Source organism: Poecilia reticulata, chromosome 22 (assembly GCF_904066995.2).
Source record: "Poecilia reticulata chromosome 22, P_reticulata-male-v2, whole genome shotgun sequence".
Taxonomy (NCBI): Eukaryota; Metazoa; Chordata; class Actinopteri; order Cyprinodontiformes; family Poeciliidae; genus Poecilia; species Poecilia reticulata.
The window spans coordinates 18,526,225-18,543,407 of NC_088851.1; the positions used below are offsets into that span (position 1 = coordinate 18,526,225).

Consider the following 17,183-nt stretch of genomic DNA (forward strand, 5'->3'; position numbering starts at 1 on the left):
AAGTCCTTTTAACTACTTACCACAAAACAACATGTGGAAGGAGGAGCTCTGCTCACATAAGACCAAAACTGAGTTCATCTTCCCTCTGCAGCAGAGGAACCCTAAACCTACAGCAAGCGCTAAAAGAATTATTTAGATCAAAGTATGATGTGTTAGAATGGCCCAGTTAAAGTCCAGTCCCTAAATCCAATAGCAAATCTTCAACAAAACCCCCAAACTTATGTCTAGAAATACTCTTCATTATCTCTGACTTTATTGAAATTTTTTCAGTTTGGGAAAAAAAATGTGCAGAAGCAGTTGCAATTGCAGCAAACTGTGGTTCTATAAAGTGTTGATTCAGGGAACCTGAGTACAAACAGACACTGATTTATCTGATTTATTTACTTGTTTTCCACAAATAACCAAAAGAAGCTGAAAACAATATATTAATATCTTTCCACGTCAGTTATTTACTACTCTCAGTCTGTCACTAAAACACAAATTCTGTTTGTGGGGAACTTAAAATGAGCCAGTTGTTAAGTTGTATGCCTATTTCAGTCACATAGACACCTTCAATATTCCCATCCTCACCTACAAGTTGACTCTTCGGCAGGGGAGTTCGTCTCATGAGCCTTAGACATCAAGAGCAGACTTGTGAGTCCGGCGAGGGACGAGACAAACCCAGGCTCGACGACTCATCCGCTTTCCTCCCTCGCTGCAACCCAATTACCACCAGGCCTGGAGGAAAGGGGGCCAGCAGGAGCCCTGTCAGGGGACGATGCCTGCATCAAAGATAGACAGATGGTCCTGAGGTTTCAGCACCTCAAACCAATTTCCTGCAAGCATTAGTTCATGTTAGGTTGTGCTGTGCCCTAGATAAAAAGTCAAGGTGAAGATATATTGACCAAGAAGGTTGGAGAAATTGAATTTGTATTAGCAGCCATAGAAATATGCCCGTGTCACCAGCAGTTTGGCGGAGGACGAGCTGCGACTCAAAGGCGAGAGTTCCTCTGAGGACGAGAGAGAAAAGGACTGCAGATGGAGACATGAAAGCCTGAAACTGAACATGCATCGCCAGCTATTCATCCTCCATGAACTTTTTAAAAAGTTCTCGACAGCTACAAATTTCAATAAACTTCATTGTGTTTTTATGTGACAGACACGAAGAACCATCATGTGTCAAGTACTGACGTATGGTGTCCTCAGTATGGGGCGACTGTGGCTCTGTGGGTAGAGTAGTCAATTGGAAGGTTGTAGGTTTGATTCCAGCTTCCTCCTGCCACGTGTCGATGTGCCCCTGGGCAAGGCACTTAATCCCACCTTCCGGCCTGTCATCTTCCTTGCTCTGCATGCAATTTGCTCTCCACTGAGCCTCTTTTTTAAAAATAAAAGATCAGTACTTTTGAAGACACTGATCCTTAATGGGGTCCGAGCTCAAACCGAGCCCTGTAGGCACTTAAAATGCAGGTGGTGTGAGCGGTTGTGCCTCTCTGCATGCAAATTTCTGCTAGTAAGTGATCTCCCACCGAGAAAGAAACTGCAGGTAATGAAGAAAGTGACATTTCATGGACTGTTGCAGTGCATGTCGTAAATGTCCCTCAGCTTGTTTTAGAAGGAAAGGAAAACTCACAAAACCCAAAGATTTATACACAGCAGGGTACAAGCCAGCCTCTAAAAGCAGCCAGTCCAGTCGGAGGCAGTTTGTGCCCTTCATTTTTTTTTAAAGCAGCCTCTGTGTCTGAGTGGGGCACTCTGTTTAAAAAAGGGACCGTCTGTTTTAAAGAGGAGCGGCAGACTCCCGTTTCCTCCCCTCACTCAAGCCCTTAGCAACCCGTCGAGTATCTAACAACAGACGTTTACAAGAGGAGAGGGGTCTTTTTCTGTCCTCCTTGAGTCTCATCAACAAAAGGTGACCCGATGAGTCACTGTGGTTTGTGGGCAGGCTTACACTCTCTTCAGCACAGGCTGCTCCGCCTGGCTCCGTTTTCCGTTTTAGTGTTCATCGCAAGAACTTTTGCCAACGTCAAACCCCTGACTTTCATCTCATTTTGCCACAGCAAGGCATAAAATAAGGTTCCAAATTTGCCAGCTTATAAAAAGAAAGGATGAAAGCTCAACCAGCAGGCCTATTAGAGAGGCTACATTTTTAATTGCTCTGATTTTCATGCCACTCACGTTTTTAGTAAGATAATCCGATCTGGCATACGCGCAGTTTAAAAATGTTATCTTGACGAATTCTCATCTGACAAGAGGGAGCATCCTTATTCATACTTGGGTCTGATTGCTTCCAACGTAGCTGAAGGTTAAGTATCATAGAAGAATCCTTCTGGTTCAGAAGGATGCTATTAGCATCCAGAAGGGCTGGCAATCAAACTGTTTCTAAATGTGGACTCAATGCACTCCTGCAACTTCTGCTAGGACGCTGTTCCGCTGTGGACGCCACAGGTAAAAACTGCTAATGCATGCTGTGTAATTTAATTACACATGAATCAACACCTGACTGGAATGAAGGGCGCTGAAATAGAGGGACTAGATTTCCATCAGTCATGAATATTTTACATGCTTGCATGCTTCAGAGGATCAGATAAGGATGTTCAACAACACGTGCTGTGGTTCAGATTTTTAAACTCTTATCTTTAATGCATTTCCAACCCATCACTGCCCTGATTACTGAGATCAGAGTGCCCTTATATTTTTTTGTTACATGCTTTGTAATTTAATAATTTGACTTTTTGTGATACACCGTTATGAAAAGTAATCTAAAATGTGTGGCATGCATTTTCATTCAGCCCCGTTTTAACATGAAAAGAATGCAATTAAATGAATTAGACTGTTCTGTGAAGTCTTCAGAGGTTTGTTAGAGAACATTAGAAAACTAAAAGCCTCTTCAAGATCAAGGTACACGGCAGACAGGTCAGACAAGGAGATCATTAGCAGTCAGGAGGCCCATAGCAGCTGCAGATATTTTGACCAAAGCTACGAGTTGTCGAGTCGTTTAAGAAAGAGAGGCTAAAAGACAGCCATAGTTGAAAGAAAGCAATAATGCTTTATGCTTTCCAGGAGACACAGGTGTGATGTTGAAAAACGTCATCTGGTTAGACGAGATCAAATTTACAGTTTTTGCCCTACATGCACATTGTGGTGACAGAATCATGGGTGCTGCTACTTAGTTTACAGCATCGGCAAGAAAGCTGGCCAAAGTTGATGGGAAGTGATGGAACTAAATACAGGGCAATACAGGATGACAACTTTTAAAGTTCAAAGACAATCCACACGTTGAAATGGCCCATTCAAAGTCCAAACCTAAATCCACATTGTCATTTTTAGCAAGACTTGAAAACTGTTTATCTCAAATGTTCTCCATAGAGTTTGACTGTTTTCCCCTTGAGCTAAAAGAAAGACTGGTTATGATTCCATCTTCACTCGCAAAGCTAACAGAGTCTCATCCCAAGATGGACTTGCAGTGAAAAGTGATTCTTCACAGTGTTTACTCAGGAATGTTCAGCACCTACGCACACCACACTTTTGAATACTTTTACAAAGCACTTGATATATAAAATATCCTGACAGGAGGGAAATAACTTCACTAAGATGAAAAATGTGTTTTTTTCTTTCTTTTTTTTAATTTCAGCCACGGGACCTGAAGGGAAAACTGTTTGTTGTGTGAAAGGAAAAGTTTTTCCCTGTAGGACATTTCTGTGGAAGATAGCAATTTACACATTTACACGTCCACAAAAAAAAAAAAAAAAAAAACTGTTTATGTTTTGGTTCATTTTCGAATTCTGCACACATGACTGTGCATGAATATGTGTCAGCGTGCGAGGGAGTTTATGCAAATGTGATTCATTCACACGTCTCCAAGCAGTCCGAGTTTCCAACCATCACACTTATTGAGCTCGGCTTTTCCAGTCTGTGTGCAGCTCTGCGAGCAGCTGTCACTGGCTCTCGTCAGTGTGTCAGATCCAGCAGGGAAGCTCTCCCAGCTCCCTCGTCATGACTCGGCTTGTTCCCGAGTCGTTTGGTGTCGGTAGTACAGAGGAGAAATGAAAAGAATAGGAGGGGTGTGTTCTCTCTCCTGCAGGCTTTTTTCTCACCTCAGTCCCCTAAGGCTTCACATACCAGCTGGAACTCACTTTATTATGCAGTCAGCGCGATGCAGAGGTCAAAGTGGCATTGAGGGGAGGATTGTGTGACAGGCTGTGTACTTTAGAGAAGTTACTTGGCGAAACGTCTCATTCTAAGTAGCAAAAGCAATCAGATTTTATGCAACAAAATGAATGATCTGTGCAAGTATAACAATTTTAAACTTAACCTAATCCTAATAAAAAAATATATAATTAGTGGATTTTGTGCACCTGTATATAAAACTTGTATTAAGTTTTAACTAATATGTCTTTAAGATACAAACTACTTGAAACCAAACCATATAAATAGCTTAAACTGCAATCCAATTAAGACATGTTGTATTGAGCTAACTCACACAGCAAGTTGCTAAATGCAAAGCAAGAACAACTGGCACACCATGAGGCAACTGGCAACGATGCAGTCACTGAACAGCAGTTTCGCTAGAATTATAAGCCATAAACATTTTAACACAATCAGGGATTTGAGGCGCCGCCGAGCCAATCTCACCTCGGAGCAGAACACCTCGGAGCAGCTGGAGCAGATGGCGGCTCCTTTCGCCGAGTCTTGTTGCTTCTGCATTCTTGCAAAAACACAGATATTAATGTTGGAAAACAGCTAAGTGTATTTTATGCTTTTGCATGAACCTGCATAAAAACTTAAGTGGGCATGTTGCTGTTGAGACAGGTGTGGCTGTGTGACCTCAGACAAGAACCTGAGAAAGAAGTAACGCTCTCACGTCCTCTTCAGATGTATGTCCTTTTAAAGCAAAATCATGTAAGAATGTCCATACAGCGCCTATCCAAATATATTCATAACTGTTTCCACATTTCTTCACGGTACAGCCACAAACGTCAGGGTATTTCAACTACCTGCCTCAGTCTGTCAGTTCAACTATATGACAGACCATCAAAAATAGAACACAAGTGTGAAAATAAACTGCATGTTTTCAAAATACTTTGCAAATAAAAATCTAATAACTGTGGTGTTCATTTGTGTTCAGTCAGTGTGAATAAATACTTCATAAAACTACTTTTTGCTTCAATTACAGCTTCTAACATGGCCACAAATTCTCAGCTGTCTAAATACTCATGTTCTAAATACATGAACCGTTTTATGGGTTTCGTCAATAAAACCTAAAAGAGCTGATTTGAGACAAACTATACTGAGTTCTTCATTTTCACCAGGCGCACCCTGACAAGGCATACTCATCTCCAGGATGGATATCTTCCTTTGTTTCAACCATTACCTGGACATTTTTCATTTTCTCTATAGCTCCAAAAATCAGCAGTGACATCCAGCCTGAGTCTCCTGAATCATTGATGGCACTATTACTGATGGATCCATCTTCGGTCTCATTTTTTAACAACTCCATTTCAGTTTTGAGGGGGAGAAACTAGCACAGTGTTGTAATTTTAGTAGGTGCTTTAACACACATATCTTGCCCACCAGAGTTTAGCATGTCACATTTACTTGATTGCTATTTCTGTCCCTGCTGTGCCCTGTTTAAGGTTGATTCTGGAAGAGATTATAAGTCATTTTTAGGTTATTTCTCCAATTCATTTAATTCTAAATATAGAAGCATGCAACGGTTGGTAAAAGTCTGATGTGGCGTTATCTTGAGCTGGTGATCATTTTTGAGAATCAAGTTAGACTGCATGTCCCAAACATTCATGAACTGCTTACTTTACAGCCGTCTTCACACATACCGGCTGCCCTGGTAAAGATGTATAAAAGGCCCTACTAATGTAGAATACATTTAATCTTTTATTGCTGTATGATAGTTAGGCAATTGGAACATTTAAATTGAGTGCATTTATTCAGGAGAAAAAAAAATCCCACATTACTTCTTTAACACATTCATTGGTATTAATATTTTGTACAGCCCTGTTTTGCCAGCAGGACAAGATTGGAGCACACGCACACACACACACACACACACACACACACACACACACACACACACACACACACACACACCTACACACACACACACACACACACACACACACCCCACACACACACACACGCATATGCACACACACAGAGAAGGAAATATGTTCCTTGTTGTCTTTCCACAATCTCTCTAAATAGTTCTGGGTTTATACCCCATATGTTTTGCATAAGACAGATTTCTGCCATAAGTGGATGACACGTTTTGTATCATCATCCAAATTCTGGGGAAAGAAACTGTCTCTGTTCTTCGAGAATAGCGCTCTGTGTCATCGACCTGAAGGTAAAAGTCTAAACAGATTGTGGATTGGATGTGTTGGGTCTGCGGAGCTGTTAGCTGCCCTTTTCCTGACCCTAGTCCTGTACAAGTCCTGTATGGAGTGAAGGTCAGTCCTGATGATCTGCTCTGCAGACATAATTGTTCATTGCTGTCTGACCTTATGTCTTGTTTTGTGGAGGAGCCAAACCACACAGTGGTGGACGAACTCAGGATAGATTGACTTGTTTTTTTAGCAATGCCTTCACTGTCCATTGCAAGAACTACTTCCCTAACTTATAAAGATGAATACATATGTAGCTTACTTATGGCTGTGCTTTCTGACAACATTATATGTCTCCTTTAAAGCTAGAGTGCCCAAAGGGATACAAATCTATGTGTGCTACAAATGTACATAGGGTGTAGGCAAACTGTTTTTTTTCTGATAAGCGAAAAAGAGACTAAAGTGCTTTTATTATGCAAGCTGCACTGATCAGCCTTCAGAAACCCTCGACACAAACCTGTGACACCATTAAGTGGACTACATTTTCTATAGCTGTGCTTCTCCTCTGTTGTCACTCTATAGGAGCAACACTTTGGCCCTTGATTTAACATGAGAACTGGAAGATCTTTGCCTTTTTTTTTATTCTAGTTAAAAGGCGGATTTGACTTGTTCTTTAGAGCTGGATCAAAGCTATTTCAAATTTCAAAGCTAATTTCTTTACTTCTCATTAGATTGTTTTGCATCTGATCTTCAATGAAAAGACTGATGTGCCACAATGCTTCATTTTGTATAGCACAGCAGTGTAACAAAGCTTATTTCTGATGGAGCAATTAATCGGATGATAAAATAATAGCCAAAGTCAAAATGCTGATTTAAATACATACTTTCTAATGGAAAAAAAAAAACCTCATATGTTGCTATTGAAATTGCTAATTGCTGTGATAAATTTGCACTAAGCAGCTGTGATAAAAACAATTTGTATGGTTTTTATATAGTCTTGATAGTGCGTAAAACAAATTAAAATACATATATATATATATATATATATATATATATATATATATATATATATATATTTTTTTTTTTTTTATAAAACCTTGATAGTGCATAAGAAGTGTTGAGTAAAATGATATATTGAAGCAAATTTTTAGGGTGTCATTGGATCATAATAGTGGTCAAAAGATCTGCAAAATATTGCTAAATAGCAACCATTATTTGCTATTATTTGGGTGAAATGACTAAATTGCAGGCAAGTCCAATTTAGAACCAAGTAATGAAGCACTTATGGATTTTATTTTATGTTCTCATGGTCATAAATGTCTCTACCAAATTTTATTAAGATACTTCCACAAAATGTATTTTGAGGTATCTGTGCAGGCAGAATTTGAGGTGGCATTTAGATGGGCTGACGAGGCAAACACAGGAAATACTGCATGTCTGCTCCTGGAAGCCGCTTACGGTAACTTTATATTTTCAAGCCAGCCTCCCTGTGTAAGTAAAAAGCACTCACTTACAGATGTGCTTTCTTAAATGATGAATGAACTGTGGTGCAAGTGGCTAGAAGTGCACAGAAATGGCAGCAACTGCTGAGCTCAGCGGGACGCTGCGAGCCAGGCTTTGTGACTTGACGTCCGCCTTGTGGTGTGATATTAAGGAACATAAAAAGAAATCTGTAAACGGCCGTCTTAAAATTTTCATGGCATTTATCCCAAGAGTTGCTTGTTAACTGACTCACACAAACTGCAGCAACCATGTGTGTGTGTGTGTGTGTATCTGACTGTGTTCACTCACTGAACAGACATTGAGCGAGGCATAAAGCATTTATTTGCCAATCCAACTACCTTAATGAAAAGTACCACATTAAGCTGACTGTGGTTACACACCTATGTGTAAATATTTATGGGATTTTTAATTTTTCTAGTCAGGCTCTACCAGACCATCTCATAAATCATTCAAGATTTGACATTTAAACATATTTAAATGTAATAATAATAAATTATGAATCCTTATAAGGATGCATCATGTTTGCCCTTGAAAGACTGAATGTTTGCTTGCTTGCTGTGAGATCTGTGCCGTGTGCTGGCCGCGTGGCGAGCTGTGTAGGGATGTGCCTAATTTTAGGCAGCTAATGTGTGATGTGTTTGAGGCTCTGGCTCGGTCAGAGGTGTGATGTTTATCTTTGCCTCTGGGATTAACATTGACAGCTTTTTCGGCTGTGGAAAACTTCTAACCCCTAGTCGTAGCTAAATAAATCACTATAAATATGTGGCCACGTCCACACAAACCCCGGATTAAGTTTTGCTGAACCCTTGACCCAAGTCTTTGAGGTTTTGAGCTTTACAGAGTGGAAGATCCTATGAGTGTCACTTCATGTTATTGTCAGGAAGAGAAATGTTTAAATTAAACTGTTCAGCTCCAAGCCTCTTCATAAGTGTGGAATTGGATATGACGTGTCAGCTGCAGAATGCAGCATGGCATTTTAAAGTCCATCCGTCCAAACTCATTTCAGCTGCTCGTATCCACAATCTATTTCTTTTGGTTGTAGATAAGGGTAGGAAATCAAGAGCTTCTCAGTTTGTCTCAGCTCTCACCACAACAAATTGGTACAGCGCCATCACTGCAGATGCATCAACAACGTACAGAATACTTCACAATATGTGATTTCCAGCTAAGTCGGGTTGAACAAAAAATTGTGCCAGACAATCATTGCAATTTCAGCCTGAGCTTCAAGTTGCTAAAATATTTCTTATAACTACCTTTTTTTTTTTTTTTTTTTTACATTATGAAACATATGTTATTTTTCAGTTTGGCTTCCTTATTTCAACACCTGGCTGTTCAACCATTACTTTTGTACCACTTCAAGCTATTCCTTGACCTCGAACTGCTTGAGTTTTCATTTAAAAACCGGAGTAAGTTGTTGTGTTGTATAAAATGCAGCGACATGACCATCCTCTGTCTTTCTGCTCCACAGATGGAAGACATCGTTACGCGGATACAAGATGAGAAAGCAGGAGGAGTTGCCATCCGGACCGTTAAAAGCTTCCTCTCAAAGATCCCGAGTGTGGTATCAGGTTCGTATTTGTGTGAAAACCATAAATGAGCATACACTGTGCGTGTGTGTGTGTGTGAATCATGCTTTAACATTTAGAAATGTTGCACCCAGTGAGCTGCTTCTTCCTTACTAAGGGCTTATCTCACCTGATGCATTTATGACGTTGTCCTTGGTGTTGTGTGTTTTCCATCCTTGCATTCTTTATGCAAAACTTATGAGTCACAATAAATTATACATGTATGACCTTCTGTGCTCATTTTCCACACTACTTCTACAGAAGCATGTCTTTGCAGGGCTGTTTCATCCCGTTGTTGCCACCAGTTCAGTAAAGCGCCTTCTCCCCTCTGTCTGCGTGCCTATTTGTGTAGGTGCTGGTATTCCTTCATGTTTGTGCTTCTGTGTAATAGTGAGTCACAAAAATAGGACGTGGAGGTTGCTCCGTCTCTCTGTGAGGCTGCGTCTGAGTCAGTCCTTCACATGGTTTCCTCCAGGGCTTTCCAGCAGCTTCTGCTAAACGCCAACAGGGGGGCCGAATGTTTTGCTGTCCTGGAGCAGCGAATGCAGCGCGAACCTGCCAACAATGCGCTATATTTAGACACCTACCCAACTTTGACAGCTTTGAAGAGAGGCAGCTTTTGTCTGAACTGTTGTGTATTTGTAATTGTGACACCCTTTCTGACCGCTGCTGTTCTCTGGGAAACAGGGGCAGACATTGTTCAGTGGTTGATGAAAAACCTCTCCACTGAGGATCCAGGTAGGCCTGCTGAGAGATGTTGAGTAATGAAAACGCAGAGAGCTGGAAGACAATTTCATGTGCTTTCCCGCTCTCCCGTCACCAGCTGAAGCCATCCACCTCGGCAGTCTGATCGCAGCCCACGGCTACATCTTCCCCATCTCTGACCACGTCCTGACCTTAAAGGATGACGGGACCCACTACCGCTTTCAGGTACAGAGAAGTCCGCTGCGGGGCAGTCCTGGGGCTGTGCAAGGCCTTTGAGTATAGAATAATAAGATGATCGTTGTTTATCAGAGGGATGTGTTTACTGCGTGATGCTAATGAGAGCAATCCTTCCTAAGCCTATTACTCATTCCACCAAGGTCGATACTATACAGTGCACCCCTGCTGCATGGTGCATCAGAGCAAGAGGAGGCAGCAGGACAGAGCCTGTGGGCCAGCAGTGGAGCTTGTCAGGAAGGTGTTTTTTTTATTTTTCTCCATCTTACCCAGTGCAATCCTTGACTGGGAAGCCCCAAGAAGGGAAGAGGAGCATTTATCTTTGCGCGTATTGGCCAAAATTAAAAGCCATTATTATATCTGTGCAGGGAGGGCAACGCTTGCTCATTCAGCTGGGGCTAAAAATATTCCCTCTGATGGTGATGCAACAGGCCCACTAACCAGAAACCCTGAGAAGAATCCACAGTAACATGCTGGAAAATCTGCATAGCAGCACTGCAAGAGACTGTGACAGCCTTAAAATAGACACTAAACTGGTAGAGCACCTAGATTTAATGGCAGCCGTCCTCCAATGTTTGTCACACTTTTGTGCATTGTGTTACAGGCTGGCCTGTTTTATTCTGAGCCACAGTTCTGAACGAGAGCAAGTTATTATGCCTCACACAGGTGCATTTATCAGCATCAGTCTTTCTCCTCATGCTAATTACCGTCATGACAAATAGTGCAAATGAAATATGTGGATCTAATTCTGTCCTACTATTAAGAATGCATGACAAATTGAAGTCATCAATTATGAATGCGCTCAGGAAGGAATTCTGAATCTGTAATTTCAGCTAGAATAGAGAGAGAAAAAGTCACCAATGCTTCATGGTTATCTATAGTAGCTAAAGGTATTTCAAAGATTGTGTTTGAACAAATAGCTTGTTTACATTTTGATCACAATAAAGGTGAGGGAATGTACATTGATGGTCATACATTTACCTTCAACAGATGTGCATAACTGTTTTTTTAAATTTATTTATTTTTTACCTTTAACAATATATTTGAACAAAACAATAGATGTGTGGACATTTTTGAACATAGTATTTTCTTCTGAAATGCACACAGATAGATACATACATACATACATATTCATACAAACAATATTTGAGTAAATATCTATTCTCCATGTTTCAGAGAAAATTGTACTTTTTAATTGACTACCATTTCTGATGGGAAGAACGGTCAAATACCCAGCGAGAATACTAAAATACAGAATAATTTAATGAATAAGAAAGTCCATGAAAATCCAAAAGACACAATAAATTGAGGAAAACCTGAGGAGAACCATGAGCTTACTGACCACACAGTAACTTAACCAGGAAGACAGATAATCATAATACAGAGGAGCCCAATATCGATAATCCACAGATACTTGAGATTTCCTCAAAATATTTGCGGATTGATAGCTTTGCAGACGGCAGTCAGTAGCATGTCCAGTAGCATTGACATTTCAGCTTTTCTGGATACATTTTTTAGACTAGACAATATTTTAAACTAAAAACTGCTGCTAGGCCAATTTTCCTCAGGTAATTTGTAGTTACTGTAAATCGGTGAATGTGTGAATACTGAACTGCAAATAGTCTATCTAAACCTAAAAATATGAAAAAATGAAAGAGTACAAGCATCTAAAACATTGATCCAATATGAAACGCCAACAGTAACAAAACCGCACATTCAAAGTATAAATCCAATCATTACATCATTAAAAGTCTAAATTAGTCTAATTGTCATTGGTAGATGAGTGTGTTCACAATTCTGACCAGAACTGTTCTGAAAGTGGTGAAAGGAATGGACAGAAAGACTTTATTTAGGTTGTAAAATAGAAAACGAGTCATTTATTTAAAATTAAATTCTGTGTATTCTCAGTCTCCATACTTCTGGCCTTCAAACTGCTGGGAACCCGAGAACACAGACTATGGTGAGTAAAAGCTGTCGATTTCCACCTCCTTCTCAGTACCTGCTAAGATTTCCCTGATGCCTTCAGCTGTTTCTTTCTCCAGAGCTTAAACACAGCTCACACTGTAGAGCTGCTGTTGACACTCACTGAGTATTGATCCACGGGGCTCTTCCCTGTAATGTATCTGGCCCTGAGGAACATCCACCAGAGAGAACCCAATGGGATAGGATTAGCCTAACAAATCAAGATGCATTGACTGCTTTGACCAAATCTCTGTCTCAATGGATAGCTCTCTTGTTTTTATTTTACTTTATAAGACAACTAATAGCCTTCCAGCTTAAATTAGATAAGCATTGGTGTTGCTATAAACATCTGAGATATCAGTTCAGAAAAATAGATTTGAAACAATTGACCTTTCTTGTAAAATCATTTGACCTTTTAAAAATGTGATTATTCCTTCTCTCCTACCCACCCCCCCCCCCCCCCCCAGCCATTTACCTGTGCAAGCGCACCATGCAGAATAAAGCCAGACTCGAGCTTGCAGACTACGAAGCAGTAAGTAAAATGTTATTTTAGCTTAAAACCTCACCAGCACGCTGATTGCAAACAGGATAAATCTTTACTCATGTCTTCTGGGGTTTGGAAATGGCATCAAGCCATTATGAATGGTTGCGCTCCAGGAGATCCATTTGATGGCAGTAATTTTCTGGCCACGAAACGGACCCCCAAAATACCTGCAGGATTATTTGGCATCAGCAGATCAATATGACCCCCAGGAGGCACGTTACCGTAGTGCTGATCTCTTGCTGTTACACAGAATAGCTATGTACTGCACTTTAATATTCCAAATGACTCTGCAACTATTGTCCAGTACACTTCCTTCCTGTTCTATTCAGGTCACTTTATGCCTCCAGGCATCATTGCTCTCACTGTTAACATGCCTGCTGGTCGGAGTTTTCCTTTTTGTAATGAGGTCACTTACTTTAGCTTGGACAGATGCTTTTTTTGCACATTAACAGGGACACGTGAATACATTTGTTGACATTTAAAAGCTATCTTTTGGTGTTTTTGCAGAATGTAAAATTGAATCTGAATTTACATTCAAGCTTCCAGTGGTGATGTCCAGAAGCTGAACGGCTTCTGGACATCACCATGCAGCAATGAAAGTTGTCAAAAAAACACATGTAAGAAACAACATCTGCTTGCATGTGTAGTGGAGCTGCTTATGCAAAGCTGAACAAATATCAATACCCCCTGAACCTTTTGCACATCTTTTCTTGTTACAAGCTTTAATGCATTATAGTGATCGCATTTGAAGAATAAACACCAAGTGGTGGTTGTAAAGGGAAATCAGAATTGTTTTCAATAAGTTTTGCAACTGATGTAGGATTTGTGTGGATTTGTGTTCACTCACCTTTACTTTGATACCCCTAAATGAACCAATTCATTTCCTTCATTAGTCTCTTAATCGTTAAAATCCACCTGAGTGTATTTCAATGTCATTGTCAATGCAGCTGTCCTGCGAAGGCTGCAGAAGAAGGCTAATGTTGAAAGAGAACCAAAGAAGTCGTGCTTGCAGTTTGCCACAACACAGCAGAACTGTGGAGAGTGCTCTGGTCAGATAAAAGCAAACCTGAGCTTTTTGTTTTGTGTGAGGGAGACAAAACCTTATCACCAAGAACACACCACGTAATGTCACACTGGTTTTTGCAGTCTCATACTATATGGGTGGTTTTCTTTCGTAGGGGTGGGGAAACTGGCCAGCGCTGATGAAAGGAGATGAAAACGCCTCGAAGAAAACCGGTTAAAGGCTGCAGCAGACTTAAGGCTGGAGCAGAGGGTTTATGTTGTGGTGTTGATCAAAGCATATTCATATGCTAAAATGTCAGACTGAATTCATACGATTGTCAACCAACCTGACTGAACTCCAGTGATGTTCTAATGTGAAAATCTGGTAGAGACATAAAGTTCTTGCATTAATAGATGGTTTTACACCCACATCAAAAATTGACTAACAGCTGCTGATTGAAAATGTATGCATGACTTTTCTGTGGTCACACACACCAATTCTTAATACAATACACTAATGTTTGTAGTTGTAATGTGATAAAATGTAGAAAGGCTTAAGGGGTATTAATACTTCTGCAAATCACTGCACAAGAGAATATTTAAATATTTTAAGGTTTTGCAGTAAAAAAAACATAAAAATCTTAAATTCTCCCCAAACGCATTATTCAAATTGCGTCTTGCAGGAGAACCTCGCTCGGCTGCAGAGGGCTTTCGCCAGGAAGTGGGAATTCATCTTCATGCAAGCCGAGGCTCAAGTTAAGTGAGTGCATACGTCAATCATGCTTCGCTTCAACACATCACTTTGTGTTATTCTCCAAAAAACATAACAGCAATTCCTCCTGGATTCAAACAGTCACATGCTCTGGATTGTTTTGTGAGGCTGCTCTCTGGTGGCTTACAAGTGTAAGCGCAAAATAATCCCAGACAGATAGCTAGGACACTTTATCCTCTGTTGTCAGTGAAAACACAATGGAAAAAAATGCACAACTTCAATCACTGGCTGCTGTTTGACAGAAGTGAAGTCAATATAGGAAGCCATGTATCGCGGGAGGACGATGTGAAGCAGGGGCCTATCAGTAAATGTCAGTTATGTAAGGGGAAGGCCTCTTCAGAGGTAACACCAGCAGATAGATCAAGACCTAAACTCATGAGGTTTTTGCTCTGTAGACTGCAGTTGTTAGTGAGGAGAGAGGAAAAGACAGGATTTGTTTTGTAAGTCTGAATTTATGCAGTTTGACCTCGTGTTTCAGTCATATATGGTCTATGTGTGGGCTTGTCTCACCTGCATGCAGGATCGACAGAAAGAAGGACAAGGCAGAGAGGAAGATCCTGGACAGCCAGGAGAGGGCGTTCTGGGATGTTCATCGACCAGTGGTGAGTTATAGAGAAAGGAAAACAACACAAATGTCAGAGGCGCTGAGCACACAAAGGAAGCAAAGCAGAAAGTACGTCAAAAATGAAACGGAGAGAGATCAGAATCAGACGTAGCGCCAGTGTCTTTGTAAACAACACATGCTCATGGAACAGTGACCCGAACCGTCATGTTTCCTGCTGTCTCCCACAGCCAGGCTGCGTCAACACCACGGAGATGGACATCCGCAAGTGTCGGAGAGAGAAGAACCCACACAGGGTGAAAAAGGTGACAGACTGAGTCCATAGGAGTGGACGTCCAGCTTCACTGTCCTAGACTTAATATAGCATCATTTTCTCTAAAGTAAATGCTGACATAACAGATCACGTATAGTTGATACAGTGATGTCTTAATTATTTACATATCTAAATTACATCTTTAAATTTGAGACGTTTTGTAACTTTTGTTTACAATTTCTTGGGAAAGCACGAATGATGATACCCTGTCTTTGTTAGGTGATGTTGAAACACAGATGTGGAAGTATTTGAAGGCAAATTCTCAAACATTCCTTCCTTGAGAAAAAGCCAGTGAAGATGGTAAAAGACTGTCTTTATCTATGGTGAAATAAATCCTGGATCAGCATGGACAGAAAGGCCACGCAGTGAGGAAGAGGCCAGTTCTGCACGTATAACTTCAGACAACAGGACTGCAGAGATTCTGATTCAATTTCAAACAGTTAGAAAAAATTATACTTTGAAATCAGGAAGATATTCGGTTCAGAAACACGGGGGGGGGGCAAAAAACCCAAAAACATAAAGTTGACACTACCAGCGGTATTATTACAACACCATATCTGTCTATCATTTTCTCTCACTTTTTCCAGTCGGTCTACGGAGTGCCAGACGACGGCCAGAGCCAACCAAGTCCAATCCACATCAGTTCCCAGCCGAGCAGGAAGCCCACCAAAGAGGATGTTCAGAAGGAGGTAAGTGTGACATTATGCTCAACACTTCATTACCACCAATCTGCCTTCCTCATCCATCATAAAGACAATCAGAGACTGATGAGCCGCTCCCTTATTAAGCCCCTTTTTTCTCTCTTTCTCCTTCCGCCCTCAGATAACATTTTTGAACATCCAGCTTGACAGACACTGTATGAAGGTTTCCAAAGTGGCCGACAGCCTGATGACCTACACCGAGCAGTTCATGGAATATGACCCCTTTGTATCGGGCGTGGAGCCCTCGAACCCATGGATTAGTGACGACGCCACCTTCTGGGACATGGAGGCAAGGTGAGGCTTGTTGCTGAGAACCCAGGGATTGGTGGATTTTGGCCATTAGTCCAGTATAACTGGGGTTCTTTGACGTGAGGGAACTGCTGCTATGTGTTAATTCCAGCATTCCCGAATGTGTACCAACATCCCAGTCTCAGACTTTTTATTTTAACTATCTCCTCTTCTGATTTGTTTCCCATTGACCAGCCGTGATCCCAGTCAGCAGCGGGTGAAGAAGTGGGGGTTCTCCCTGGAGGAGGCGCTGAAGGACCCGGCGGGACGGGACCAGTTCCTGAAGTTCCTGGAGTCAGAGTTCAGCTCAGAGAACCTGCGGTGAGACTTCTCCTCGGCGCTTCACGAAGATTCTTCAGAAAAGCTTTAAAAATATCCGATTCACATTAAAATCTTGTGAAACGCGCTGTGGTAGGTTCTGGTTAGCGGTGCAGGATCTGAAGCGACGGCCGCTCCAGGAGGTTTCCACCAGGGCCCAGGAGATCTGGCAGGAGTTTTTGGCCGAGGGAGCGCCGAGCTCCATCAACCTGGACTCTCACAGCTACGAGCGGACCAGCCAGAACCTCAAAGACCCCGGGCGATACAGCTATGAAGACGCTCAGGTTGACTGTGTGGCTCTCTTTATGGCTGCATGTGACTTCATGTTTTCATGAATGTACACACACACACACACGCACACACACACACACACACACACACACACACACACACACACACA

The 17,183-nt window shown here is 41.3% G+C and overlaps 1 protein-coding gene across 9 annotated transcripts in view; it reads left to right on the forward strand.

Moving 5' to 3' along the window:
* The window catches only part of LOC103458511 (regulator of G-protein signaling 6-like), a 45,251-nt gene that overhangs the window by 20,365 nt on the left and 7,703 nt on the right, over positions 1 to 17,183 (forward strand). For all 9 annotated transcript variants that reach the window (XR_001776155.2, XM_017302491.2, XM_081603651.1 and 6 more), the window contains exons 3-14: positions 9,286 to 9,385; positions 10,070 to 10,120; positions 10,206 to 10,312; positions 12,230 to 12,281; positions 12,751 to 12,815; positions 14,513 to 14,589; positions 15,122 to 15,203; positions 15,394 to 15,468; positions 16,064 to 16,165; positions 16,299 to 16,471; positions 16,661 to 16,786; positions 16,881 to 17,067. Coding sequence is in view for 8 of the 9 variants with exons in the window: in XM_017302491.2 (XP_017157980.1) it covers positions 9,286 to 9,385; positions 10,070 to 10,120; positions 10,206 to 10,312; positions 12,230 to 12,281; positions 12,751 to 12,815; positions 14,513 to 14,589; positions 15,122 to 15,203; positions 15,394 to 15,468; positions 16,064 to 16,165; positions 16,299 to 16,471; positions 16,661 to 16,786; positions 16,881 to 17,067 (1,197 nt within the window). In the remaining variant the exon portion in view is untranslated. The remainder of the gene's footprint in view (positions 1 to 9,285; positions 9,386 to 10,069; positions 10,121 to 10,205; positions 10,313 to 12,229; positions 12,282 to 12,750; positions 12,816 to 14,512; positions 14,590 to 15,121; positions 15,204 to 15,393; positions 15,469 to 16,063; positions 16,166 to 16,298; positions 16,472 to 16,660; positions 16,787 to 16,880; positions 17,068 to 17,183) is intronic.